General features: G+C 43.4%; 1 protein-coding gene across 1 annotated transcript; it reads right to left on the reverse strand.

Annotated features, from left to right (window-relative positions):
* Positions 1-1952: 1952 nt before the first annotated feature.
* On the reverse strand, positions 1953-23123 carry CASP2 (caspase 2). The gene is made up of 11 exons (XM_015417268.1): positions 23039-23123; positions 22634-22784; positions 19530-19697; positions 17215-17296; positions 13990-14084; positions 11157-11333; positions 8589-8717; positions 8296-8386; positions 4374-4523; positions 4177-4286; positions 1953-3862 (listed from the first exon to the last, which is right to left on the reverse strand). Exons 2-11 carry the CDS (start codon positions 22781-22783, stop codon positions 3728-3730), a joined length of 1287 nt encoding a protein of 428 aa, XP_015272754.1. The 5' UTR covers position 22784; positions 23039-23123; the 3' UTR covers positions 1953-3727.
* Positions 23124-27491: the final 4368 nt, after the last annotated feature.

Genomic DNA, 27491 nt, shown 5'->3' on the forward strand with positions numbered 1-27491 from the left:
CCACTTTCCCCTTTTCCCCCCCCCCCCCCCCAATTCCTCAGGGTCCTCATCTGACAGCAGCAGCATTTCATGGAGATCCACAGGGTGCCTTTGGAGCAGGAAAGTTCCGTCCCGTTTAAGCCAACCCACTGGTTGCATCACAAATTTAGAATCGGAGGCAAAGGCTCACAAGATGAGAGGAGACACATCTTTTAGGAAACTGAATCGCTTTATTTCTGCCCATGGAGGCGGTCAATATACAAACGTTTATTATCAAAAATGGCAGTGATAAAGACATGGGCTCCCCTTTTCCAAATAATGGGAGAGACAGCTGCATTGACACAAACATCAAGCACCAATTTGTGAATAAGGACCTACTCTCCCTTTGCCAAAAACATGAACTCCTAACTGGCATCCTGAGCTCAAGGTTAAGCTGCCTACTGGCCCTGAGACAGGTCTTCCTCTCCACAAGCTTTGGAACACTGGCCAGTTTTTAGCTGTATGGCAAAATGTAATTATCTTTAAAAATCCAAACAGGAAAAAAAGAACATAACTGTTGAGAGTTCTGGTTTCCTCCAACAGATGTTCCTACTCTTGTTTTTTTTAATTATATTAGCTTTAAAACTATAGCACAAAATATTGAGCAAGGAAGGATCACAGAGCAATCAGAGCGGAAGGGCAGCTGATTCAATTCAAGGGCAAGGGGCTTGGTTCTTGGCTGCAGACTTGTTAGGGTACAGTAATGCAAAGCAGAAACCAGTGGACAACAAACCCAAAGGTATAACAATGCTGAGACAAGCAGAAGGAAAAGCAAGCTTCCAGATCTCTACAGCAACCCAAGTAACCACAGTTCTAATTCTTTAGACACCAGTAACTAATGGGCTTTGCGTTCTGTGCGCCTCGGTGTTTAGTCATGCCGGCCACATGACCACGGAAACGTCTTCGGACAGCACTGGCTCTTCGGCTTTGAAACGGAGATGAGCACCGCAACCCTAGAGTCAGATTCGACTGGCTTTCGAGGAAGGGAACCTTTACCTTTAACTAATGGGCACTGGACCTTCACCACTGGAGTATGAATAAAGGAAACAGACTGACTACTGTCATATTGCTCTTTACTTAAAAGAGATCTCCCCCAAAAGAACTAAGAACTGCTTGCCTTAGGCCAATTTAGAAGCCAGTTTGGTGTAGTGGTTAAGTGCACTAGGAGAACCAGGTTTGATTCCCCACTCCTCCACTTGCAGCTGCTGGATGACCTTGGGCAAGCCATAGTTCTGTCAGAGCTGTTCTCTCAAGGACAGTTCTGGAAAGAGCTCTCTCAGCCCCACCTACCTCACAGGGTGTCTGTTGTGGGGAGGGGAAGGGAAAGGAGTTTGCAAGCCGCTCTGAGACTCCGAGTGAAGGGCGGGGTATAAAGCCAATATCTTCTTCTTCTTCTTACAGTATTACACATTTTTAAAATGCATTACTAACGTTGTTAGTCATGCTGTACTCCCTAACCTCACCCCTTGTGAACTCACACCGAAGGTGCATGTAGTAGAAATGCAAAAAAAGATTTCCTCTCCACCACGTGCCAGCTGACACTATCAATTCTCCCCGACTTTAAGGGACACATAGTTTTGAAGTAGCAGTACTTTAAAATCACTGTAAAATCGCTAAAGCAGTCCATTACAGAATGCATGGCCACTGAACAGCTCACAGAAAAAAGTGCACTGCCGAGCCCGTGGCCATAGGGGGTGATTCCAATGAGCCATGTCAATAGTCCAACCTTCTGTTCTACCACTCACCTAAAGGCTAAACTAAAGGCTACCTGTAACCAATGCTCCCTTCTCTAAGCTGTGCAGTCTTGTGAGCAAAAATTCTACTTTGTGAGCTACTGGCATTAAAGGTGTGAACAAGCGATTTGGCTACTGCATCAATTAGTCCGCTCTTGAGCCATTCTTCCTGAGCTAAGACAAAAATGTGTGAGCTGGAGGATAAAAAAACTGTGAGCTAGCTCACACTAACTCAGCTTAGAGGGAACACTGCCTGTAACATAGGCTGGGTCGGGGCTCAACATGCTGCAGTCGGTGCACCTACTGCCCCATAGTAAGGCAAATATCCCCCCCCCCAACATGGCTGTTTTGGCTCAGAATAAAACAGTGTAGGAGGGAACACTGAAGGACCTCCTTCTCCCATGCCGCAGTCCTAAGCCAAATTAGGCCCCGGTGTGCTTGGAAATATGAGTAGCCCAACATCACATCTGTCTGCAAAAGGGACAGTCGGGGTGGGGTTCATGTCACAGGTAACCTCTAAATTGGTCTAAGGTGAGCAGCAGTTACTCCCAGGCAGGTCACCCACAGAAGACCAGCCTCCTCATTCAGAAAAAAAGCCATCAGTCTGCACACACCTTACAAAAAGCAAGTTTGTAAAATAATTTCTATAAAATAATTGTCCAATTTTCTGCAGCTACCAGCAGGAGGCAAGATCAGAGTCCCAGAGGCATTTAGTCAAGTGCTCCCTGATAATGCATGTGGGGCTCAGAAAGGGAGGGCGGGAATTAGGATAAGGTAGGGCAGGCAGAGAGTACAAGCAAGCAGAACAAGGGGCCACCCTTTAAATAAAACTGCAAGTCTGCACATTAATTCAGCTCACTATGCTCAGCTAACATTAGGAAGCACAGAAATAATCTCTGAAAACACAAAATTGGTTCTGATGTAGTCAGAAGTTTTGTATAGAATGCAGATGCTTTATTGACTGCTTCAAAAGTTCCTGCTGTAAGGATTTTTTCCCCCCTATGACATTGTTTGTATGCAGAAACAAGCCAGTGGAACCTCAACCTCACATACCCTCCCTGCCCCACCCCATTCAGCACAGCTCACAAAGCAAATCATTTCCACTCTCCAGCCACTGTTTTGAGGGGAGAAAAGAAAGAACAGCTTTGGTGTGGCTCCAACAACCAACTATGGTTTGCTGCAAGAGTAAGAAGGCTGAGATGCAGAGGCCACTCAGAGCTAGCCAGCCACACCAGTGATAGGAGTCAGCTCAGCTACTGCCTCCTCCCGCACCACTGCCAACAGATGAGCAGACACCTGTGCAAATGCACTTCCTCTTATTTTTCGGGCAAGAGTCCCTTTTCAGCTCAACTAGCTATTTTGCCAGTTGCTGCACAGACAACTAGGTGATGAACACGAGTTTCTCATAAAGTGTAGAAATTTATAAAACTATAAAAGACATTTTCAAAAACTATACATTTTCATTTTTTTCCTTAAAAAAACCTTTGAGTAACTCCCCCGCCCCCCAAAATGTTCCTGTTTGTCATGAATGCCCACAAACCGGTCATCGTTAAGGTGCTGCCCACCACTCGCAAATTTGGGCATACAAACGGAAAGTGAAAATTACAAAAATCTGATGTGGGTTAAAGGAACTCGCCATTACCAGAGTCGGTTGGAAAGAGCAATGTTAGTGACGCTTTCACAGGCATTAAGAAAACTGGCCTGGCTAGCCACTGCCTGTTAACTCACCATTGTTATATGCTGCCTTTTCCAAGGCTCAGGGTGGCTCATATAAAAACGGCAGAAGCACAACAGGGACACGGCAACGCGCAATGGCTCATCAGCCAAACAGTTTCTGAATGAGGTGGGTCTGACACCTCTTGTTAGATGCCGTAAGGAAGAGCACCTCCCAGACCACCTCAGACTGGTAGTTCCATAGCCTCAAGGCTACAAAGGAAGCTGTCTCCATTACTGCCTTTAGGACAAGAATTGCAGAGTTAGTTCCCGGGGTAAAAGCCCGGAAATAGGTAAAGATCCCGGCAGAGAGTACTGCAGTATTCCGACATCTCCTTGCAGCGGTGGAACTCGGTGCCCGGGGCATAGCCTTCCCGGCGCTTGATCAATCGGTTCACCTAAAGACAGAGAAGGTGACATAAGGCAAATTAAAGGCTGAGAGATTTAATAGTATTTTTAAAAACAGTTCTATCTTTGTTCAGATATAACTGAACTTCAGTAATTACAAGAACATTTATTCATGCCAGTTATCCTGTTGGAGGTATTAGACACAAAGCTACAGCTCAGAAGCTGCTGAGGGAAAGAGCCATCTTGTATTTAATTTTTGTGGTTCTTCTAGCGGGGGATGCATGCGCGTGCACACAGACACACAAAACATGAAACTCAGCGGAAAGGGAAGCATTCAGAGTTTTCAAAACGCAAACCCACTCACCTTCACAAGCATGTCTGCTACATGCGTATTTCGTGAATCCTCCGCAAACACAGAGGTAAGTGCCTCAACATACCAGGACCCACGCTTAGTGTTCCGCATGGCAGCTGTGCCTGTAAACAAATGAACGAAGTTCAGCCTTCAGTTCAGCTCAAAGATGCAATACTTTTTGTGTAGTTCACAGTTCTCATCCCAGATACCTCTCAAACAGGCATAACCACAGATCATATCAGAGCATGTGGGAAGGCGCAGCTTGGAATTCTCCTGCATCTTAGCATCACTTTCTTCACAACCTGGAGAATCAGCACGCTCACTCCCATCTATCTGGTCCACTCCCCGGTCCGTCTCATCTAATAAGAGGAAACAAAAGGGCAGAAGCAAACACATGCATCCTCTTTTAAAGACACCATTCAGTATTCAAACAGTTCTTGTTACTGTTAGGCCAAGATCCACACATTCCCAGACCATTTTTTCCACTCTTTTGGGCAACACTGATGTATTCTGGCCAGGACAAGCCCCTCATAGCCACTTGACTACATTACAGGCCAGGGAGAATTAGCTGACCAAGGGACCCTGGGAGCACACACTGCTACCACTGCACATGGGATTAAGAGTCTTACACTCATCGCATGAAAAGCAAGCCAGGCCCCGACTCCTGAGATTTCTGAAGGCTCCCATGGAGACTGGCAGAGGAAGCTCGAAGCAGAGGAGCAGGGAAAATTAGCTGCTGAACAGCAATAATATATGCAGTGATAGTGATCCCTTCCAGCTTTCTCTCTCCTGTACACGTGTGAAATGTTAGTAACAGTCAAAAATAAAAAATTTGTAACAAAAAGATGAAAATTGGAAGAGCACAAGTACTGATACCTACAGAAATGTTCGTTAGGAATGTATTATATAAAAGGACATCTTCCATAATTAAACCAAGTACTTTGGGTGGCCACTAGGGGGGTGCTAGGGGTAAAGCCGAACCGGAAAAAAAACCCGGAAAAAATTTTTCGGCATTTTTTGGGTATTTGCCATACCGAATCAGATCCCCTGAGCTGATTTGGCTGCTGAATACTGCAATGCCGGGGGAAAAAACCAAAACTTTTTTGGGGTTTTTTGGCTTTCTCTGGGAGACACTGCTGCCTGCCCTTTTCCCATCCCCGTAGGAAACAATGGAGGACTGGGGGTACCCTCTTTGGATGTCCCTAGAATTGGGCCCAATCTTTTCCAAACTTGGGGAGGTCTTTTGGGGAGAGGCTCCAGCAGCTGCAGTACAAATTTGGTGCCTCTACCTCAACACCCTCCCCAGCCCCCTGAAAACTTGTTAGAAGATTTTTGTCATTGACTACAATGGCCCCATAGGATACCAATAGAATACCGCTATTGGTATTCGAGTATATTCAGGAATCCCAAAGAAATCCGGCTTTATTATACCCGAATCCAGAAAAAAATGAATTTTTCCCCCCTGCACACCTCTAGTGGCCACATAAGCCTTTGGAGTTCATAAAACAAATAGCAGTGTGAAAAATAAAGGTTCCAACTGCAACGGAAAAGGGTGCTAGAATGAAAACACTTCAAAAGCAAGAAAGACAAACGAGTTCAGGAATGTCATTACAGCCTTATTTGACAGGATACAGACCAGAAGCAGGTATACTAATGGCAAGAGAAGCAAATATGAGCGCGAAGTATGAAGAAAAAGAGTTTTTAAAATCATGAACACTGTGCCAATTATGCCTTCTTTATAATCACCACACCCCTCACACAGTACAAAATTCCCAAAGGACTTCTTATATATAGCAACAAATGTATATGCAGTTTAAAGGTGTTGGGGTAAACAGGACAGGAAAAATCCAGGCCACAACATTTTCCTGTTGTTAAGGCATATATGAAATATGTGTGAAATAACACTTTGGGATTGTAGAATACTCTTCAAAGCACCCATTAGCCAACTAATAGAAACAAAGCAGATATAAAGACCAATACGGAACACCACATAGGAGACATTATTGTTTCTCCAGAAAGGAAAATTACCATAGTTAGTATGGCTTGTATAACTAAACTCTCTGGCTGTGGTTTTACAAAGTTCAAGTCATCATAAATTAACACATCTACTTCAAAAAGGGAAGTCTGATTCAAGTTTTTCAAGTCACGCTGCAGATATCCAAGATCCAAACTCCTGCTGACACATGTGGAAGGCAACTCTGCTTGCACAAAGGTGCCATGCATATACTGGAGAGTTTCCCCTTCCAGCTGTAGACCTCTGTGCCATGTGCCATAGTCCCCCAGGAGTGGATTTTCAGTGGAAAGGTGGGGGTGAGAAAGTCCCATTGTGCAAATAGCTCTGTTCACAGTTCTCTGGATCATGCCTGAATAAAATCATATTGATAAAAGTTCAGTCAACTAATACCTGCACATTTACACAACTTAGTCTGCTAGTAGCAAACATGCAGAACAAGACTAAACTGCCAACAGTTAAATTTTGATTTGCAGTTAAGTTGAAGGCAACAACTTTCTTCAAGGTCAGAAACACTGTTTTGTCTTAAGGAGACAAGCTTATCCTCAGCTGATGTAAAGCTCATCCCAAGAACCCTCTCTTCCGAATCTATTCAAAGCAATTTCTTCTAAGGCTGACACAAAACTCTGCAGGCACACCACACCAGGATTTCTCTTCCATAAGAGGATTTCCACAGGAGACGGAAAAAATGCTTTTACTTCCAGGTGCTGACTAGCTCAGGATGTTGTAAGTTAGCCAAAGTTAACGATGAATGCCATGAGGAATTGTTCCCTTAATAGAAATCTGTTTTTTTACCGCCCAGGTAAGACTGGAAAGAAAGCTCTGAGGCAGGAACAAGGAATCTGACATGTTTCCGGGTACAAGAGGGGGAAATGGCTTCTATCCCATTATACTCTGTGATCGGTTGCACTGCTCATGTCTTCTTACAGTGATTTCCCTCTAATATAACTAGCTTTGGCCTATGCATCCCATATAAACACTCCAAGCATGTTTTCTGAAACTGACTCCAGGAAAATATATTTTCTAGAGCATACAAGAACGAAGGAACACACAGAAGTAGTTGCAAGAACTATCTGTTTTACCTGGTTCATCATACATAGCTGAAGCTGAAGCCCTTGATCAAATAGACCTTACAACTAATTTTACTTCACTCATCTGCTGGCAGAGAAAATGTGATGGAGCAAAGTTTTCTGCTCGCACAAGAGCAAAGTGTGGTGATTTCACCTGACACCCCACCCCCCGCTTTGCATTCCCCTGTGCCCATTAGTTTTTTGTCCATGGAGCCTCCCAATCCCAGCAATGCCCTTGAAGTCACAGAGGGCTACTGTGGGAAAGGGAAACCAAGAAAAGATCCACCACCATGAGTTCCTTCTGCCTGTACAGCTGTAGGACCAAGAAACACCATATAAATTGGCAGTGAAAGTTACAACCCATCTATGTTTCCTTCTACTTTTCATCCCTCACTTCTATCTCTGGGTTAGTTCCATCCCCCATCCCACCACCACCCCCCACAAGAAAAGAGTCTGTCACTAAAAATGAGTGGAGGAGGGAACATTTTAATGCCTGGTTTTCTAAGTCTTGTGAAGCTGTCTTAAAAGAGAAAGTTGGGATCTCAGAACCATCAGTTTTCTCAATGGAATTTCCCTTTTCAAGAGGATAATGCTTGTTCTAAAGATGAGTTTCTAGAAGCACTGCTGACCCACAAGCTGTAGTTAATTCATTCCTTTAGGTCCAGCAAAGAAAATGCCATAGTTCAGATGAAGAGAGCAGGAAAGAACAGCTAAGATAAAGTTCCAGCACACAGATAAAATCTCTGGACGCTGGATTGTGATTAGTGTGGTTAGGCAACCTACACCACACATGCATGACAATGGGAATTGTTACAAAAGATCTCCCTGGTCCTTCCCCATGGTGCTGCAGGGTCTGTGATTCACGGACCACATGCCATGCAGAGTGAGAAGCACTTACAGAGAGAGGTAGTGGCAACAGCAAGGCAGGGAGGTGAATGTGGGTTCCGCTTACACCTGAGAGAAGCAAAGAGGGAGAGTTGAGAGCAAGCTGCACAGAAAGGGGGAATGGTTTGTGAGACCCACCCATCCGTTCCTCCTTTGGTCACTTACCTCCCCGGCATGCCTGAATGAAAAACATTTTGGGCTTGTTTTGCAGTCCAGGGCAGTTTGCATTATCAAAGAGCCTGAAAATTTCCGGCAACTGTGAAAAGGACAAGACGGTAAGCAACACTCAACGTAATATCAACACCCACTCTTTTCTATACATTTCCTCCCCCAAACATCCTCGATTCTACTTCAGGCTGGGTTCAGTCACAACTATATTAGTCAATGGTTGTCAATTTCACTTTCCTCACATGACTAAACTTCTATACTAAGGAAGAAATCCACACATGGTAAGGTACCTGAAGTAGCTTGCCATCCACTCCATAGATTCCACCCTCTATGCCATGTGAGAGAAGCGACACTATGCAAGAATCTACTTCTCTATGAGCCGGATTCTTTGAAAAAATTTTCAATTCTTCCTGCATTTCCTGAAGAGAGAACTAAAATCAGTAATTCTAGGAGCTGCACATACTAGCTAACCACAGGATTTAAGCTTCTGACATAATTAACACAACAAAGATACATATATTGCAATCACAAAGGGGACTGATTAGAGAAAATGAGGAACGATGAGAGCAAGGATCCCCAATGTGGTGGCCGCAGGCACCATGGAACCTGCCGACACCTTTCCTGGGACTCACCAAGGGGGCAGGGCCAGGTGGGGTTTTTGCCAGCAAGGCTTCTGATCTGCCACTGGAAATTTGGTTGGCTGTGCAGATTTTTAAAACGTGTTGCATTGCACCAGGTGCCACCACAGCACAAGGATCGGCACTGTTCGACTGAAGGTGAGCTGCAGCAGCCATTTTTTTTGGGTGACTGTGCCCACCATGCCGTGTCAGAATTCCAAAGGTGCCCACAGGCTCAGAAAAGATTGGGGACCCCTGGATTAGAGGGTGTTGCTTTCATACAGCAAAATAACTCCAGAGGAACCGGAGGGTTTATGAATGATAAAATACTAAGTCATTAAGCATTTATTTTATATGTGACAGAAATGTAAGAACGGCATATTAGCTTATTAAGCAACTTTTTGGAAGCAAAACCATCTACCACAGGAGACTTGACTGCATAAAGTATGAAACGTTATACCGAGAAGTTAATGATTAACTATCAATGCAAAAGGAATTCTTAAAGCTGAGGAGAGTATTTATGGAGCAATGGCACCAATTTGCAGCATACTGGAATGGAAGAATGAAAGATACTGATTTGATTGTTACTGGACTGTTACTGTATTGTGTGGATTTTGTATTCGGCGGGGGGGGGGGGGGGGGAGAGGGTGTTCCTGTAAGGAATCCTAAGATGTTGCCACCAAGTCAACACTGCCCCATCCACCAGGCAAGACACAAGCAGAGGTAGTTTGTCATTGCCTCCCTCTATGTAGCAACCCCAGTCTTCCTTGGTGGTCTCCCATCAAAGCACTAACCATAGCCAACCGTGCTTAGCTTCCAAGTTCTAACAAGCTTGGGCTAAACTAGGCTATTCAGGCTGCTGAGGCATCATAGGGGAAACAACTGGGAAATTTGAGCTCTACTGAAATCTCTCTCAATTTATTATGCTATAAGCAAGCCAATCTCTCCATTCCTATCTCTTCCACCCTTCCTTTAATTGACTTCCAACTACTTTCAACAATCCAAGCGCAATCAGTAAACTCAGGTCTCGTCAGGTTGGTTGGTAGAGATGTCCTCTTCTTTTTCATGACTATGAAGTTTGCTACTAATAAGAACAAGTTGAAAGCCAGAAAGAAACTGCTGGGGGAGGGGGGGGAAGTGAGAAAAGACAGAGCTGTGAATGGGAAGCTGTTCGTGCACACATGTACTCAAAACTTGCTTCTTCAGAATTCTATAGGCCCTCAGGGGCTTGAACTGTTAAGTGTCTGCATTTCCACATTTGTCTTGCTTTGAAAAGATCTCAGCACTGGGCTCCCCCCCCATTTTCCTTACGGTTAATTTACAAGCTCTGTTTTCTGCATATCTGGGGTCTCTGCCTAGTACACAGAAACATCTTACCTGAGGGCTGGCCTTTCCCCCCCTACTTCCATGATTGGCATTAACCATCCACTTTTACCAGTGGATACAATAATGACAAAGATTTACCACCAAGGCACAGGACCCTTTCCAGTGTACCAGATGACAGGCTTCCATTTACAGTGTACACATCGACATAAGGACAGTAGAACACTGCAAATTATCGACTTTGGAAAGCACGTGCTTACAGAACATTTATAGTACAATCCTTTGCATGTTTACTCAAAAGCAAGCACTCCTGAATGCAATGGGCCTGACAGCCAAATTAAGTGTGCACAGGCTTGCAATCTTGGAATGCCACCATATGGACACTTCCAAGGGAGTAAGCTCACTGAATTCAATAAGGTTTACTTCTGAGTAAACAAAGGACATGCTCCAACCAACACAGGCATGGAGTGAAAATGTCCTCCCTGCTGCTGTGCTCATGGCCCTTTCACAAGCATAACTGAGTGCACCTATCCTATTCTACATTAACTGGCTTAAGCTTACCTAACTTCAATCAGGTTTTAGCCTCACGGTGTCCCAGGGGCTTTAGTCACCAGTGCTGAAAGCCACCCTCACGGCTGGTGTTTTAAGCAAGGGCTCTTGTGAGGAAATTGTTTCTATACCAACACCCCACCACCAACACCACCACACACACATAAACAGCACCTTAGACAAGGTTGATGATCATTCCACATGGAAATGCAATGAGTACAAACAACTGTTTGCTCAAGCACAAACTAATATTTTCATGATAGAAATATGTGCCAGTTCCCATCTCCCTGGAAACCAGGTGCTTCTTAAAAATAAGCTCTAGATATGATGCAGGCATTTTGTCATGCTTGTTCTGTTCTCCAGACTCACCTGTGCGGTCTGATCATGCCGCACAAACACCTGGTACCCAAGATATTCAAAGAGTTTTTGTAGTGCAGCATGGTCCACATTCCCGCCAGAGCGGAACTCTAGATCCTTCTCACCGGTGAAATGCACATTGCTAAGTATGAGTGCCAAGCCTCTTGGGCGTGATATCAACCTGTATGCCTGTGGAACACAGAATCTGATCAATCCCAGTTCCTGGTACATATGCAATTATTAAAATCACGAGATGCTAATACAATTATCCACTATCAGCCAGATGCACCCGGGCAGTTTTAGACAAATGAAAAAGATACAGGTACCTTAGGGGTGTCATTATATACAGACTGAAGGCTACCAAAATTCCCAACAATAAAGACTGGACACAAGTGCCTAAGAAACTTCATTTTTGTTTCCATCCATGTGCAAGCTTGCTACTCAGAAATGGGATTCTGGTTCTAAAATAATGTTATGTGCCACCGTAAAAAATAAGAATATATGGGTGGGGTGCTGAAATCAAATCGCTGCAAAGGAGCTAAGGGCATCACACTTCAGGACTGGATTAAGAGTTAAAGAAAGCTTCTAGGTGTGCGTTTTCATAAGACGGCCTTCCAGAAAATGGAATAGAATACAAACATGGGGACATCAAAATAGACTGGTTGCAACACCTGCCTCCATTGTTTAGTATACATTTTAAGAGTTGTGTTGATGCTCACATTTTCCAGTTACAGATATTTTTCAGTAAACATTGACTTCCTGGATTGGCACTTCTTTACTATTGCCATAACCATTCTGCTTTCATTTTGTTGACCTCAGCCTCTGTCTACAGCCAGCCTACCCATGCAGCGAAACTCAAGAAGGTCATCCGAAAATTATGCTGGAGGGTATTTGCAGATAAAAGGAGTCAGGTTGAGCAGGAGAAATAGGCGGGAGCAAATCATTTTGAAGTACTGGATTTTAATAACGAAATACAATGGACAGCTAACTCCGCCACGGAAAGATGTAGTTCTGGCACAAAAGAAAGCTCCACAGGAAATTATTTTCAACGTTTCAATTTAATCAAGGTTCTCTTAGACACAATATCCTATTGCCTGGCCTCAGCCTTGCCTAACAGAAAGGACTTCCACTGATCTCAGCCTCTAACGGAAGCTACTCCAGAAACATGTCCTAACCTCCATATAACCTCATCCCTGCCTCAAGCCTCACCCCTCAAACTTCTACTTTCAAAATCAATCTAGGAAACAGCTCCGAACTTCCCAGGTAAATCTAACTTTGTTATTCTCTAACATAAGAGTTGCTGCCCCTCAGCCTTCTGACTTGTGCTCATTCCTGGATTGCATGTGTGCGTATAGTCTAAGGATCTAAGATCACTGGCTGCCCCTCAGTCCTAGTCCACATGGACTCTTCTCTGGACACACACACCCCCCCCCCGGGATCTATTTCCCAAACCACTGCCTGGACTCTTGTTTGGCTCCATGTCAAGTGGAGCCATTTTCTGAGTAAGACTTCACTTGATTTTTTTCCCTGCCCTGTCCAGCCAGCAACAGGTGCTAACCACCTATCCCCAACTGTTACTCCACCAAGGTCCTTTTCTCCAGTCTACTAATTAGTTCACTGATTTCAGCTGAATTGGGGGAGGGGGCTTGCTCATCTTCCAGAAGATTCCTTGAAGACAGCATGGTGACTGATTGAAGGAGGTCAGGAGATAGCATGCCCCACGTTTTCTATAAAATGTAGTCTAATTTGCTAATTTCCCTTCCCTACCCCACTTCCCTTCTCCATCCCTGGTACTTGCGTACATCATATTCTACATCTATTATGGACTTTGCTGCTTGCTTTGGATTGGATTTGCTAGAACTTGAAGAACTTAAGACATGCGCTGCAGAACCCTATTCAATAAGTGTATTTAGGAAGTCAGCTTTATTATTTTTGGTGTGCCAGAACTTTATACTGGAACGATATTGTTTTTTAAATCTTTTCCCTTTATTTTCTTTCTAATAGTGCTTTATTTTGCTTTACGGTGTGTTGCTGTGAGTTCACTGGCCAAACCCAGGTTAAGCTTGGTTATGACATCAAAGAGAGGCTTGCTCCAAGGTTTCAGGCTTGAGACAGGGAACCATTCTCCAAGACCAGGGTGGGCCAGCCTGGATACTGCCTCACCCAGCAATTCCTACTGGAACTTCAAAGCTCTGAATCTTGGTAGGTCTCAGGTCCACTTGAATCAGATACCTTAATGCTATAAGCCACCTCCCAGACCTCCCTTTTCAGAAAAGGATAGGTAATACTTCCTTGTGCTTTCCTTGCTGTCCCTTCTCTTTCTTCCCCCTCTTCATCCCTCCATTCTCTCTAATATACATTGCATGATGTTGCTGAATGCTGGGGCAAGGTATCAGTATAGTACTTTGGTACTATAACATATACGAATATTACCTTTGCATGCTTGTATAATGGCTTTTCTCGACAAAGCTTTTCTGATATTCTGCTAAATTCCTGCTTCCTGCCAACTTTGTACTGGAGTCCCATCACTTTCCTCTAATTCCTAAGTCAAGGCCCACAAAATTATTCCATCTAACTGGATAATATAACCCATTACAGAAGGAGCCAAGGACAGCAAAGGAGGGGCTTCCCTTCTACCACTGGCTATTTTTGTGACTCTGGGTTCACTATGGAGAAGCAGGCCTGTTCACGCAGGACGTGGGTCTAACCGACATGAGAACAGATCACACATGGTAATACCGTTCAGCCCATGTATGAAACTGTCTTTTTGTGGATTATCTATACAAGAATCCCACTTCTTTAGAGGTCATAGATCCTCTTAGCTTCTATGACTTCAATTACTCACCAGATGCTGGTGAGCGTGGTAGAATTCTGGAGTGCAGGGCTTCACTGGAGGATAGTGGGGACCGTCTCCATTATCCAAGGAATACTCCATTGATTCTGCAAAGAAGAAATTTAAAGCATCAGGCAAGAAGATGTTTTCACAACAAAACATAAAACGTCTGTGCAGCTAAGATAATTCGGGAAAGACCTGGAACCATTAAGATGTGAAAATGTAAAATCCTTCCACTTTAACAGAGATAGGCTATTCTTGAGTATTAAAGCATTTTGAAGCACCCAGTCATGACTTATTTGCATTAACCTTGGTAGCTCAGGAAAACTTTTTGGGCAGAAACTGTTTCTAATTAATGAAAATTGTTAAGTGCTTAGAAGCTTTTAAAGATTTTATCTAAATTCAAGCTAGATAGTGGCTAAACGTTTAACATTAGATTTTCTATAACTTGTTTGCAATACTGTAATATTCTTGCTTATTCACCTATATGCATAACTTCCTTTGTGAGAAGGTATCTTATTCACTCAGTTTTTGTCTTATCTGGAAAACTAACACATTCAAAAAAAGATCAGATACAACAGCTAGCCTGGACAGGAGGCAGAGGCTAACCGACAACTTAAAGAGTTAGTGCAGCAGCAGGAAAAGAGATGGGGGGGGTAAAGAGGGACCTAAAACCCAGAGACTCCACCTACCATCAGGAGCTGGATCAGGTCCTGGGAGGAAGGCTGGGTTGCTTATAGAGATCTATCACTAACCTCCTTCACAATTACACTCTACTGTATGGAACGGTGTGTGTTTGACAAACAAGTCAGCGGTGGGGAATGGAAGTCAGCCAGAAGACTGTCAGGGGCTTGCATAAGCTCTTTCCTTAGCTGTCTCCTGACAACATAATCCTATGTATATTTATTCAGATCTAAGCCCCACTGAACTCAGCATGATTTACCTCTGAATAAGCATGCACAGAACTGTCACTGTAAATCTTCTTTTAAACAAATGTTTTGCAGCAGTGCATAATTTGCAAGGTATGTGCACTTGGGAAAATGTCCTGCAAGTGTAGCCAGTTCCAGATAACTAGATGTACCAAAAAATCCACACCAATATATTGTGTGATCAGTTGCTTTGGGTTCCACATAGCACCCAATAATCCCACCACTTCTTATCCAGCACTATTAAAAGCACTCCTTGTTTTGTATTATCAAGAGGGGAAAGAGGCGCTTTTTAAAACTGAAATCAGATTGCTACTTTGTTCTGTGAAAAAGCTTTTCAATGCCCAGTGGCCAGGGAATTTCAGTGATGTGCAGTGCATATTTTCTGTCAGTCCCATTGGATTTAACGGGGCTAACACCCATGAAACTTAATAATAACGCAATCTTGGGACGTACTAGGTAATTACGAAGTACATTTCAGAGTGGAGAGAGATCTAGGGTCACTGTGCAAAGGAATAAATCTAGGCAGAGAGTTAGAAGAAAAAATAATTAAAACTTCAGCTTTTGAGGTGTTCAAAATAAAAATTATGACCACCTTTGTCTCATGACAATGACAGACATTTAGATGGGTTTTCAACTTTAGTATTAGTTTAAAAATCGATTCAGATTATTTCAATGTCTTGGTAAAAAAAGGTTTTTAATAGCCATTAAAAATAAAAACTTTTATTAACCAGAAAAATACATACTATTCATGTAACAAAGTGAGTATTTGCCACCAAAATTCATACATGCATGTACTCTTTCTCTGCTGATTCTTCTTCTCATTCCTGTTCAATTATCAGGAAGCTAAATTTCCATGATTTGTTCAAACCCAGGCACTGTGTCCTATACAAGCTGCCAAAGAAGACGACTAATGGCAGCCAATTATAACTTTGTGCTATGTATGTGTTTCAGCTATTGCTGACACAGATGGCAAAATCATTCACTGAATAATTTATTTGGTTACTGGTTAATAATGAAAGAGTTTGCAATCTTAAAAAATCAGCATGGTACAGCTGAATCCCAGAGATTTGGGTATAAAATCTGGACTTGGGATATAAAAACTAGGTTAGCTTTTGTAACACCATTTTACTTCACTCCTGCAAGGAAACTGCAAGAACTTCACAAAAAGATACAATAGTAATCCTTTTTCTAAAGGGACACTAACTTTCTTGCTGTGGTCTGCAAACATATTTTGCAGCTCATAGATGGTCAGGCTCCACAAAAGAAGTGGCTATCATCTATTTCTAAGGATTTCTAATAGAAAGCATGTGCATCTCCTCAAGAGTGTGCCTTGAATAGGAAGAATAGCAGTGGGCCTTTTATCTTTCAAGGAACTTGCATGAGATAGCAATGCAACAAACTCAGGGGAAGAAAACAGTAAAATTCACTGGTTTTGATTGGTTCTCCAAATTGGTGTAGCCTGGAGCATTCTATATACAAACATATAAATATAAAACCAATTCCTGATATAATTAAAATCTAAATTTACACTCAAAATTTCTTAGTACATATTAGGCGAATATTTACCTTCCCATATGATGGACATTCTTAACCTATCTTCAAAGAGCCTATACAACCATTCCTTTTGTGGCTTCCACAAACCATCCTGGCTATTCCCAAGTGCATACTCAAGCAAGCAAATATACTGGCTGGCAGCAGTCTCTGTGATCTTGCAAACCGGGGAAATGTCTTTAAAATCACAGATTTGCTGATGGTCATTAACCACGACCATTTTAAAAAATCAGAAGGGACCAGTTCAAAAACACGTCAAGCAAAATTAGCTCTCCGTGACAGAACAAATTCCGGCAATCCCAAAGATAGGCTACAGTAAGATACTTCCTAACATTAATGCTTGAAAGGACATTTGGAGAGAGCAAGAGCAGGCTAGATGTGGAAACCGTCTTTTCACACTTATTTCCTATTTTCAGTCCTTCAAAACATTGCCCACGGCTTAGCATATATCCAGGTTTAATCTCTGCCTAAAGGTAAACAACCCCTTTCCTAACACTGAGCAATGTTTGAACTTCATTTAACCTGAGGCAGAACAGGAAATAGACACATTCTTTAGTCTTTGCAATAGAAGAGTCGCTTTTTAATTTTTTGAACACTGACTGTGTGCCAGGCAGGGTGCATTTGCATTTCAATTGTTTATGCCCGAAATCTGGTGTAGAATATGGAAATCTGGCACTCTAAATATTCATCATTATCATTATTATGGGAAGTTTTAACCATTGCAACAGAAAAAAGTCAAATTGCATTGTAGATTTACCATGATGCAAACGTTGTCTTTTCTGCAAGATTCCTGATTCAGGGACAGGAAACAACAAACTTTCCTCATAGCCATGATTCAACTGTAAGAGAGAAACAGATCCATGAAATCACCAACAAGAACTCTTCTAGATAGTTTTAACCAGATGTGCAATCCTAAAACATGATTGCAGGTTAAGAGAGGCAGACAAGTTGACCTCACCACTTTGCTTTGGAGTGACTACATAGAAAGGTACATTGATCAGCCCCTATGGATTTTACCAAAAGCCTGGAAAATACCTAAATGATATAAAGAAACTGGGACACCACATAAATCCAAGAGCCACCCACAGTGGAATAGTAATGCCAAGCCAGATATATATGGGTGTATATACACACTAGATAGTGTCTATGTGGATTTCTTTTATCCTGTTGATTATTATAAGAAATCACTTCCTGGGGTTCTGTTACACTCTAGCATCACACATACACACGCAAATTAAACTTACAGTGAGGCTACACGTATCTCAGTGGTCCTCAGTAAATGCTAAGGGTAGAAGTGAATGGGCTGTAATGTGGAATCAAGTTGAGGGTAGGGGAAAAACCCTGATTCTTACTCCAGCAGGTGATTACCAAGGCCAGGTTTAGCCCTCCATTATGATGTATGTGAGTGTGCCCTTTTCTAAATGAATGGAGGTCATTCACTGATACAGGGGGGGAAATACTACAACTGGAGATAAATATTACAGTGTGTGGCACCTTCTGACAGGAGATGGTTTGACCTCCTCTGAATGATGCGTCAGATAGATGCAGTATACCCCATGTATGCAAAGAACATTGCAATTTGTGCTTACATCCCATGAATGCTTGCAATATACTGGCCCTTTCTTCATGCACACCACTGATCATGATCAGAGGTTTTTTTCCTGGAAATTTAATTTAATCACATTGCTTACACAATTCTGCCGTTTACTAACAGTGTGAACTCTGGCTCTTCACGTATGGTGAATTATATTTCCCCAATATTCACTCACTTCTTCAAGCAACAGGGCACCATGAGATTCAAACCGCAGAATTCGGTGCCTTCATTCGAAGGACAGAGTAGGGACAATAACAGAATTGCATCCTGACCATAGTTACATGATAAAGAAACAGGGGAATACTACCTCTCACTGAAAACAATTAAGGCAATGGAAAGACTCAGCAATACTAAAGGGAAAAAGAAAAGCCCACATTTAGCCTGCTTTTCTCACAGATGTTCATTAACACCAGAGACCTACTGTGTGTGCTATTTTTTTCCCTTCTGTCCTTACATAGTTCTCTTAAGTTTAATATACAATAAATATAAGTTTGCTGTTCTCTTTGTATAGAAAACAATTCCCACCTAGTCATAACTCTGGACTTAGGTAAAAAATTCAAGAGTGAATAAGCAGAAATCTTGCTAGTTAAAGTATAAATGACACAAGAATGTTCCAAGACACAGTAGGACCAGTGAAGATATTCAAGTGAGTATACTTTGGGTTCTCTTTTCACTATGTACTAGATCATTTAACCAAAATATAAATGTATGTTAATTCATCTGATTTGATGTTTAATTTCCAATAGCAGATAACTGATTATCAAAGCATACTCCCTTTCAGGTTCATTGTCACTATAATTTAACAGACTTTTAGTCTATCAGTATTAGCATTCCATATTAGTTTCATCCAAAACTGGAGGATTCTTTCACCCTACCCCCATTTTTCATCAAGTTTCTGGGGAGAATTCTGGAAATGATGGATTCCATAAGAGGTGCTCCAGGTATCAAGAAACATCATGTCACATTTGGCTGGCACCTGCTAGATGTGACAACAGATTACATTAAGTCCTAATTCTGCTCAAGGATCAGTTCTGTCCCAGTGCCTGGGGGAATCTGGTATAGATTGCTTCTGGGGCAATATTCAATGGCAATGTTGTTCTTCAGACAACTTGAAATTACAACTCTTAAGCAATTAGGTAATCCTGTCACTTATGGTCTGTTCTCATCAGCCACCCCATTTCACGACAGGTCCTTTTTGTTCTGTGTAAGAAAAAAAAATGTCCTAAAAGCAAGCCAAAGAACAAGACAACACATGAGGCACCATTCATTTGGAAGTGACCGCAGGCCCAAGTCTCCTTCCTCTTGGAAAGCTACAAACGTATAGTGAAAGACATGCAAGGAGCTTTTTGCCAGCCTTCTGACAATTAAAAAAAAAAATCAGCCCACTTTCTGAAACAGGACAGTCACATGACAGGACAGTATGAGATCACTAACCCCAGGTGTGCTCCTTTCTCATTTCTAATTTGGCCTTTCCTTACCCTTGCAGTTCCGTTGCTCTGGCTAGGGATGGTGCTCAGGAGCATTTCCTCCAAGTGCTGCTGTTTGGTTTCTCGTAAGGCTTCACAGAAGAACAAGAAGGCTTTCGGACCTCTTTTAGGGAGTAAGTTTAGGAATTCTACATTTTGGCTAAAACTCCCATCCTTGGCCTGAGTCCAGGAAGAAAACATAAAAATACATGACAAAATGAAAAATACGCTGCCGCCATCTCTGCTATGATTACCAGTCCCAGTCAGCCAAGACAGAGACTTCAAACCACTTTCCATTCAGACTCTTGCTCTTTATTCCACATCACCCATCTTCTAGGCCATTTACAACAGTCTCAGAGAACAATATGTATCGTTTGACAGGAAAAGTAATGCCCAAAGCATCAGCAAAAAGCTGAATGACCGTCACTGAGATTATGTAATTATGCTCTGGCACACACTGACACCAATACAAAAATTAACATTCCTTCTCTTGAGCCATGTAGATATAACCAACATATACATAATATGTAACCTTGTTACATCTTTTAAAATTTGTATATAATTTCTTTATTTACGTTTGCCACTGGAATAGTAGGCCTCATAGCTTTCTCACTGCAAAAGATCTTTCCTGATTTGTAGTCGTCGACATTATTGCAATGTATTGGTTAAATCTACATTATCCACTAACACAGCAAGACCCCTGAAGATTTTAGAATGAGGATACTTCAACTGCAGTCCTCTGATTCAAGAGGAATAGGATTGTGTGAAACAAACTATCGTCTTCAAAAGTGAAAATTCTGTGAGCTACTGGAAACTGACAGAAAAAAGCAATGTTAGATCAATACTTTATTGGATTACTTATGCCAATATAAAAGCTGCTTCAGAAATGAAACCTTAAGTGGTCAAACATCTAGCTGGTATTCATTCTCCTTCCATTGCTAAAGCTTTCCAGATTTGCAAACAAATTCACAAGTTATTAGCCCACAGGTTAATTAGTTTATTGATAAAAACTTGTCTGCATGAGGAATTTGGAGTACACTGGTATCTGACAGTGTTGATTTCCAAGGACGTACACTGGAGTAACTCCGCATATATAATTGCACTGTAACTCTCTTCCAGTATCCAATGGTTTCCATATCTGCTAGACAGCCAGTTTGGCGTAGTGGTTAGGAATGCAGACTCTAATCTGGGAGAACCAGGTTTGATTCCCCACTCCTCCACATGCAGCCACTAGTGTGACCTTGGGTCAGTCATAAGTTCTTTCAGAGTTGTTCTCTCAAGGGCAGTTCTCAAGAGAGCTCTCTTAGCCCCACCTACCTCACAGGGTGTCTGTTGTGTGAAGGGGAAGGGAAAACAGAGAGTGAGTATAAATGAGCAGTTCTCTCAGTGGAGGGGGGTAAGCAGTGGGGTACCGCAGGGATCAGTACTTGGTCCACTGCTTTTTAACTTGTTCATTAATGATTTGGAGATGGGAGTAAGCAGTGAAGTGGCTAAATTTGTGGATGATACAAAGTTGTTCAGGGTGGTGAAAACCAGTGAGGATTGTGAGGCACTTCAAAGGGATCTGTCAAAGATGGGCAAGTGGGCGTCAACATGGCAAATGGGGTTCAATATGGCCAAGTGCAAGGTGAGGCAAACTGGAGCCAAAAATCCTAAATATAAATACACGTTGATGGGGTCTGAACTGGCAGAGACTGATCAAGAGGGAGATCTTGGAGTTGTAGTAGATAACTCACTGAAAATGTCGAGACAGTGTGTGACTGCGATAAAGAAGGCCAGTGCTATGCTGAGGATTATTAGGAAGGGTATTGAAAACAGATCAGCCAATATCATAATGCCCCTATATAAACCAAAGGTGCGACCTCATTTGGAATACTGTGTGCAGTTCTGGGCACCACACCTTAAAAAGGATATTATAGCTTTGGAAAAAGTGCAGAAAAGGGCAACTCGAATGATAAAAGGGTTGGAACACTTTCCCTATGAGGAAAGGTTAAAGCGCTTAGGGCTCTTTAGCTTGGAGAAAAGACGACTAAGGGGTGACATGATCGAGGTTTATAAGATTATGCATGGGAAAGAGCAGGTAGAGAAAGAGGTACTTTTCTCCCTTTCTCACAATACAAGAACTCGTGGGCACTCCATGAAACTGCAGAGCGGTCGGGTTAGAACGGATAAAAGGAAGTACTTCTTCACCCAAAGAGTGATTAACACATGGAATTCACTGCCACAGGAAGTGGTGGGTGCTACAAGCATGGACGGCTTCAAAAGGGAATTAGATAAGCATATGGAGCAGAGGTCCATCAGTGGCTATTAGCCACAAGGTATAGCTAGGGGCTCTGGGGCAAGTGATGCTCTGTCTTCTTGGTGCTTGGGGGGGGTCAACAGTGGGAGGGCTTCTAATGTCCTGGCTCCACTGGTGGACCTCTTGATGGCACTAGTATTTCTGGCCACTGTGTGACACAGAGTGTTGGACTGGATGGGCCTTTGGCCTGATCCAACATTGGCATCTCTTATGTTCTTAAAAGGATTGTAAGCCACTCTGAGACTCCTTTCGGTAGTGAAGGGTGGAGTATAAATCCAATCTCTTCTCCTCCTCCTCACAGACAACTAAATAAGTGGCTTGTTACAAGCCTGCTTTGGTCAATGAAGCTATACAAATCATCTCTATTGCAAAAACCAACCTGTTTTTCACAATAGCACAGTGATGGCGGACCTTTTAGAGACTGAGTGCCCAAACTGCGACCCAAAACCCACTTATTTATCGCAAAGTGCCAACACGGCAATTTAACCTGAATACTGAGGTTTTACTCATACATTAACTTAAGATGATCCAAACAAAGTAAGGAAAGCAATCCCAAATGCTTTCATTTACTTTAAATTATTTGGCAGAGAATTTGACACTTTAATGATGGTCTGGGCCTGGCTGGGGCGATGGCACGCGTGCCCACAGAGAGGGCTCTGAGTGCCACCTCTTGCACCTGTGCCATAGGTTCGCCACCACTGCAATAGCACATTACACTAAAGAATATTTTTGGGTGTTAGTGGAAAGTACAATAATGTTAGAAGATATGTTTGGATTATTAAAAATTAATTCCAGTTACTGACAACACTCAGTGTACCTGTATAATCTCGACCATTTCTGTAGTGATAACATCTTTTTCTATGAGATGTTCCAGCAGTTCCTTCAGCACCAGCTGTTTTGCTAGGGACACGCGATTCCTTTTCAGGGCCTCTTGGTGACACTTCTGCATGCCACAGGCACCCAGCATTCTAGATGTTAAGAAAGAAGCAAATACCATTCAAAACTCTCCACATCTTGCAGGGTTCAAGGTATAAAGGCATGTAATGTTTACAAGGCAGAGCTTCGTAAGTGCACATATACAGAAGTAACTGTCTTCCACTGAAATCAGTGGGGCTAGATTCCATGAAAAAGTGTTTACAATTTGACAGTCGAGGCAATGATTTCTGTGCTAAAGGCATCTCCAAACAGTAGACTAGTGGAATTAGTATTCATATTAACTTACTTTTAGCGATCCCTTTCACTCTAAGAGCAAACTGCACATTCTTTCTTCTCTTCCTAATGGCAGCTTTGCATCACTCATACCCAGCAAAGACAGCTACAACCACTCCTGGTAGAAAGAAGGGAAAATAAAAACCAAGAGTACTCCTGTGTTAAACCAAAAACAGAGATTGACTGCCAAATGGAGGCTCAAACTTCCATCCACTAAAGTGGATGTGCTTCACAACACTGTCCAACTTGAAGGTTTTCTTAAAATATTTAAATTACAGAATATAAAGCCACAGACCACTGGGGCTGACGTACTTTGGTAATTCTTGTGTTTTAAGTCTGTGTTCCAGCACTAAAAGCTGTTAACAATTCTCCAACAGAGGAGAGGGTAACAATGTAAGCTGCATTGGAACCCCGCTGGGAGGAAAGGCAATGTATAAATGAAGCTAATAAAATAAAGACTGCCCATACTTGTAGGTGATTCTTGGTAGCTTGATTTTATTCCCACCATCCAAGAAGGTTATGGCACAACAGCACTGTAACCTGCTGGTCTCAGTTCTTGTTCTAGCTGAAGTATAACATCTCAACAAGACTATGCCCCATCAAACTCTAAAGAAACCTGGGAAACAAATCACAACAATGTGCCAAGTAACTCCACACAATGGCAGCAAGAACAGAGCAGCTGTAAGACAACTATAAAATTGTGTATGGGGAAAATGCAGTCTATTCAGCAAAATTACAAGCAAGACCTGGAGCCTGTTCTTATCCTCAGTCACTGGAGTACTCTCCTGAGCAGCATCTCCCATTCCAGACAACAGCACCTCTTACACATCAGGCCTTCAGAGGTAAGCCTTTACTTACTTCCAGACAACCCTTTAGTCCAGAACAGTTACTCAACTAACACAAAATACTATTTTATAGAGTCACACAGCAACAAGCCCAGATGCCAACTCTGTCCCCATATCCACTCAGGCAACAGTATTACAGAACACACTCAAAGACTATAATAAGTAAATAATATTGACATAACTGTATTGGAAGAAATTATAAATACATTTTCAACTTTAAAGCAAAATATTTGTACAAAAATATATGGTGATAAAAATGGATAATATACAAGCACACAGTGTACGAGGTAACATACTACATATAACGAAGATGTATATGAAACCCTCAAAATTGTATGTATTTGTTTGTTTGAGTTTAGTTTGACTATAAAAAAATTTTTTAAATGGGGGGGGGAAGGATTACAGGACACACTTCAAGTCCTACTATCTTCACCATTCCATATTTCATGTGAAAATAAGGCTTTCATTTACTTTTATCAACCCTATTCTCAGGCCAAGGATTATTGCCAGAGCACTCATACCACACTACAAGCAGGCTCTCTCTACCACTATTCATTTAGAAGAAGAGAAGAGATTGGATTTATACCCCGCCCTTCACTTGGGAGTCTCAGAGCGCCTTACAAACTCCTTTCCCTTCCCCTCCCCACAACAGACACCCTGTGAGGTGGGTGGAGCTGAGAGAACTCTGACACAAACTGCTCTTTTTCAAGGACAGCTGTGCCAGAGCTTGTGACTGACCCAAGGTCACATCAGCAGGTGAAAGTGGAGGAGTGGGGACTCAAACCTGGTTCTCCCAGATTAGAGTCCGCGCACTTAACCACTACACCAAACTGGCTTTATTGCACAGTAGACTGTCCTATACAGTCTCACTGAAACAGTAAACAGTGAAGCTGCCTTATACTGAGAATCAGCCCTTCAGTACCATCGAGGTCAGTCTGCTCATCCCTCCCCCCCAAAGGATCTCAGGTCAAGGTCTTTCCCATCACCTGCTAGCTGGCCCTTTTAACTGGAGATGCTGGGGATTGAACCTGGGACTTTCTGCATGCCAAGCTAAAACTCTACCACTGAGCTATGGCCCTTCCCTCATTAACAATTTCCATTTAAACTAATAAATCCAGGCGGGTAACTGTTAGCTTGTTTGCAACAGAAACAGGAGCTCTGGAGTGAGCTGATCACAAGTTTGCCATAGAATAAAATTTACATCTTGTTAAATCTTTAAGGTGCCACAAGACACACTTATTTCCACTGCATAGCAGATCCTAGAACATTGATTCAGTTGGGGTAGCCATGTCAGTCTGAAGCAGCAGAACAAGGTTTTGAGCCCAGTGGCACCTTTAAGACCTCAAATACCCGAGGAAGAGTGGTTGCACATGAAAGCTTATACCAGAAATAAAACTTTGTTGAAGTTGGAGGAGAAGAAGAGGAGATTGGATTTATACCCCGCCCTTCACTACCCAAAGGAGTCTCAGAGCGGCTTACAATCTCCTTTCCCTTCCCCACAGCAGACATCCTGTGAAGTAGGTGGGGCTGAGAGAGCTCTGACAGAAACTGCACTTTTTCAAGAACAGCTCTGACAGAACTACGGCTTGCCCAAGGTCACATCAGCAGGTGCAAGTGGAGGAGTGGGGAATCAAACCCAGTTCTCCCAGATTAGAGTCTGCACATTTAACCAGTACACCAAACTGGCTCTTAAAGGTGCCACTGGACCCAAACTTTGTTTAGATTCTAACACAGAAAATCTGCTCATTCTTTAAAGGTGTCACCAACCTCTCGCCAAAGGGGGGGGGGCCTTCTATATCCACAAAAGTTTATGCAGCAATAAGGCTTCTGCTAGTCTTTAAGGTGCCACAAGCCCCCTCTCTCGTTCGTTTCCATTTCACTCTCAAGGCCCGTCAACATTTATTGGGGGGCCCCCGCAGGCAGCGACCCTCGACTCTCACGAGCACCCCCCCCCAATTAAAAATCGCGCAGCCTCTCGAGCTCGTCAGGAATTGATGAAAAGGCCTGTCAAGCTCGAAAACTTGCAGAAAACACATTGCCTCCACAAAAAAGCTACTACACGGATTTCCTTCCTCGTTCCGGGTTTTGCAAGGATCGGTACAGCTGTTTGGCAACTCCCTCTCCCCCCCCGCCCGTCAACATTTATTGGGGGGCCCCCGCAGGCAGCGACCCTCGACTCTCACGAGCACCCCCCCCCCAATTAAAAATCGCGCAGCCTCTCGAGCTCGTCAGGAATTGATGAAAAGGCCTGTCAAGCTCGAAAACTTGCAGAAAACACATTGCCATGAGGGTGGGCCTCCACAAAAAGCCATTAGACTGATTTCCTTCCTCGTTCCGGGTTTTGCAAGGATCGGTACAGCTGTTTGGCAACTCCCTCTCCCGCCCCCTCCGCGCCCTGCAAGGCTTTGTGAGGCGCTGCATCATTCAACGGAGGCCTTTCTAACTAGGACAGACATCTGCTGAGTCCGAGTGCTTTAATTCCCCCCACCCCGCAATTTCCCGAAGAGAGGAAACCGGAGGGGGGGGGGGGGCGACGCCATGCCGATGAGCTAACGCGAAAAGGGCCCGAGTCGAGGAACCCGCGATCTTCCCTTTCCTCTGAGCAGCCGCTCGCCTGCAGGAGGCCGTTATGAGGCTCGCCCGCCCCCCTCAGCCTCCTCCAAGGTCGCTCGGATCAAGCGACACCCTTCCCAAGCGAGCGCCACGAGGGGAGCCGCTCGCCCGCCCACCTCTCGAGCTTTCTTACCTGAGGTAGGCCCTGAAGGCGAGCGTGCGCGGGCGGGTGCGCGCGCGCACGTTTCCCGCCTAAATCTCCCCTCCCAGACGACGCGGCGGGGGGAGGGAGCGCGAGGCGAGGGAAAGTGAATCCCTACAAAGGGAAGGAGGCGTGTCCTGGCGCGCCTGCGCAAAATGGTCGCCCGAGTCCAACCAGCTTCGCGAGCGCGTGCTTTCAAAAGGAAAACAAACAAACGAACGGCGAAGCTGCCCGGATGTTGGTGGCGCATGCGCGGCTGCGGCGGCGGGGCCGTGGCTGTACATCTGCAGTGCGGGGCTCGGGTCTTGTGTTGCTTAACCCGTTTCTCCGGAGCTGGGGACTTTTCTCCGCCTCTTTCCGTTCCTTCCACGCAAAACTCCGGTCTAGCTTCTTCTGTTTGAGTTCTGTACATTGTGGCTTAAAAAAAAAAATCAATAAAAGCCCGTTCGCACTGGTTGGAAAGGAGGCAACAATTCTTGCAAAAGGGGTTGTCTCTAAAGAAGCGAGCATCGACTCAGGAGAGCTGGAGACTTTTCTCCGCCTCTTTCCGCCCCTGCCACAACATTTGTCAGGGTTTTAAGGTGCTCCTGGACTCTTGCTCTTTTTTTATTGCAGAGGTGACCTTTAGCCGGAGAAGCTGCCCCTCTCTCCACTGGTCTGTCGCTTTTGGGGTCATCCTGGCGGTTTTGTTCTGGAGTTCGTTGGGTCTTCCAGAGGTTTTTGTTGTTGTTGTTAATAATAAAGTTTTATTGATATTTTAAGCACAAAATAACAATTCCAATAGAAAAGTCAGAATACAAGCGAAACAGGTCGTACCATTTACAACTTAATAGTGCCCTATAGAACCGTGTATAGACTTCATAACG

This window comes from Gekko japonicus, unplaced genomic scaffold, assembly GCF_001447785.1.
Source record: "Gekko japonicus isolate JY-2015 unplaced genomic scaffold, Gekko_japonicus_V1.1 scaffold1664, whole genome shotgun sequence".
Lineage (NCBI taxonomy): Eukaryota > Metazoa > Chordata > Lepidosauria > Squamata > Gekkonidae > Gekko > Gekko japonicus.

Excerpts from the sequence above, each read along its gene's own strand:
- CASP2 (XM_015417268.1), bottom strand. The coding sequence starts at position 22,783 with ATGCTGGGTGCCTGTGGCATGCAGAAGTGTCACCAAGAGGCCCTGAAA. Across the intron at positions 14,085-17,214 it reads AAGACAACGTTTGCATCATG|AATCAATGGAGTATTCCTTG; the intron begins GTAAATCTACAA and ends TCTTCTTTGCAG. Across the intron at positions 8,718-11,156 it reads GGCATGATCAGACCGCACAG|GAAATGCAGGAAGAATTGAA; the intron begins GTGAGTCTGGAG and ends TTCTCTCTTCAG.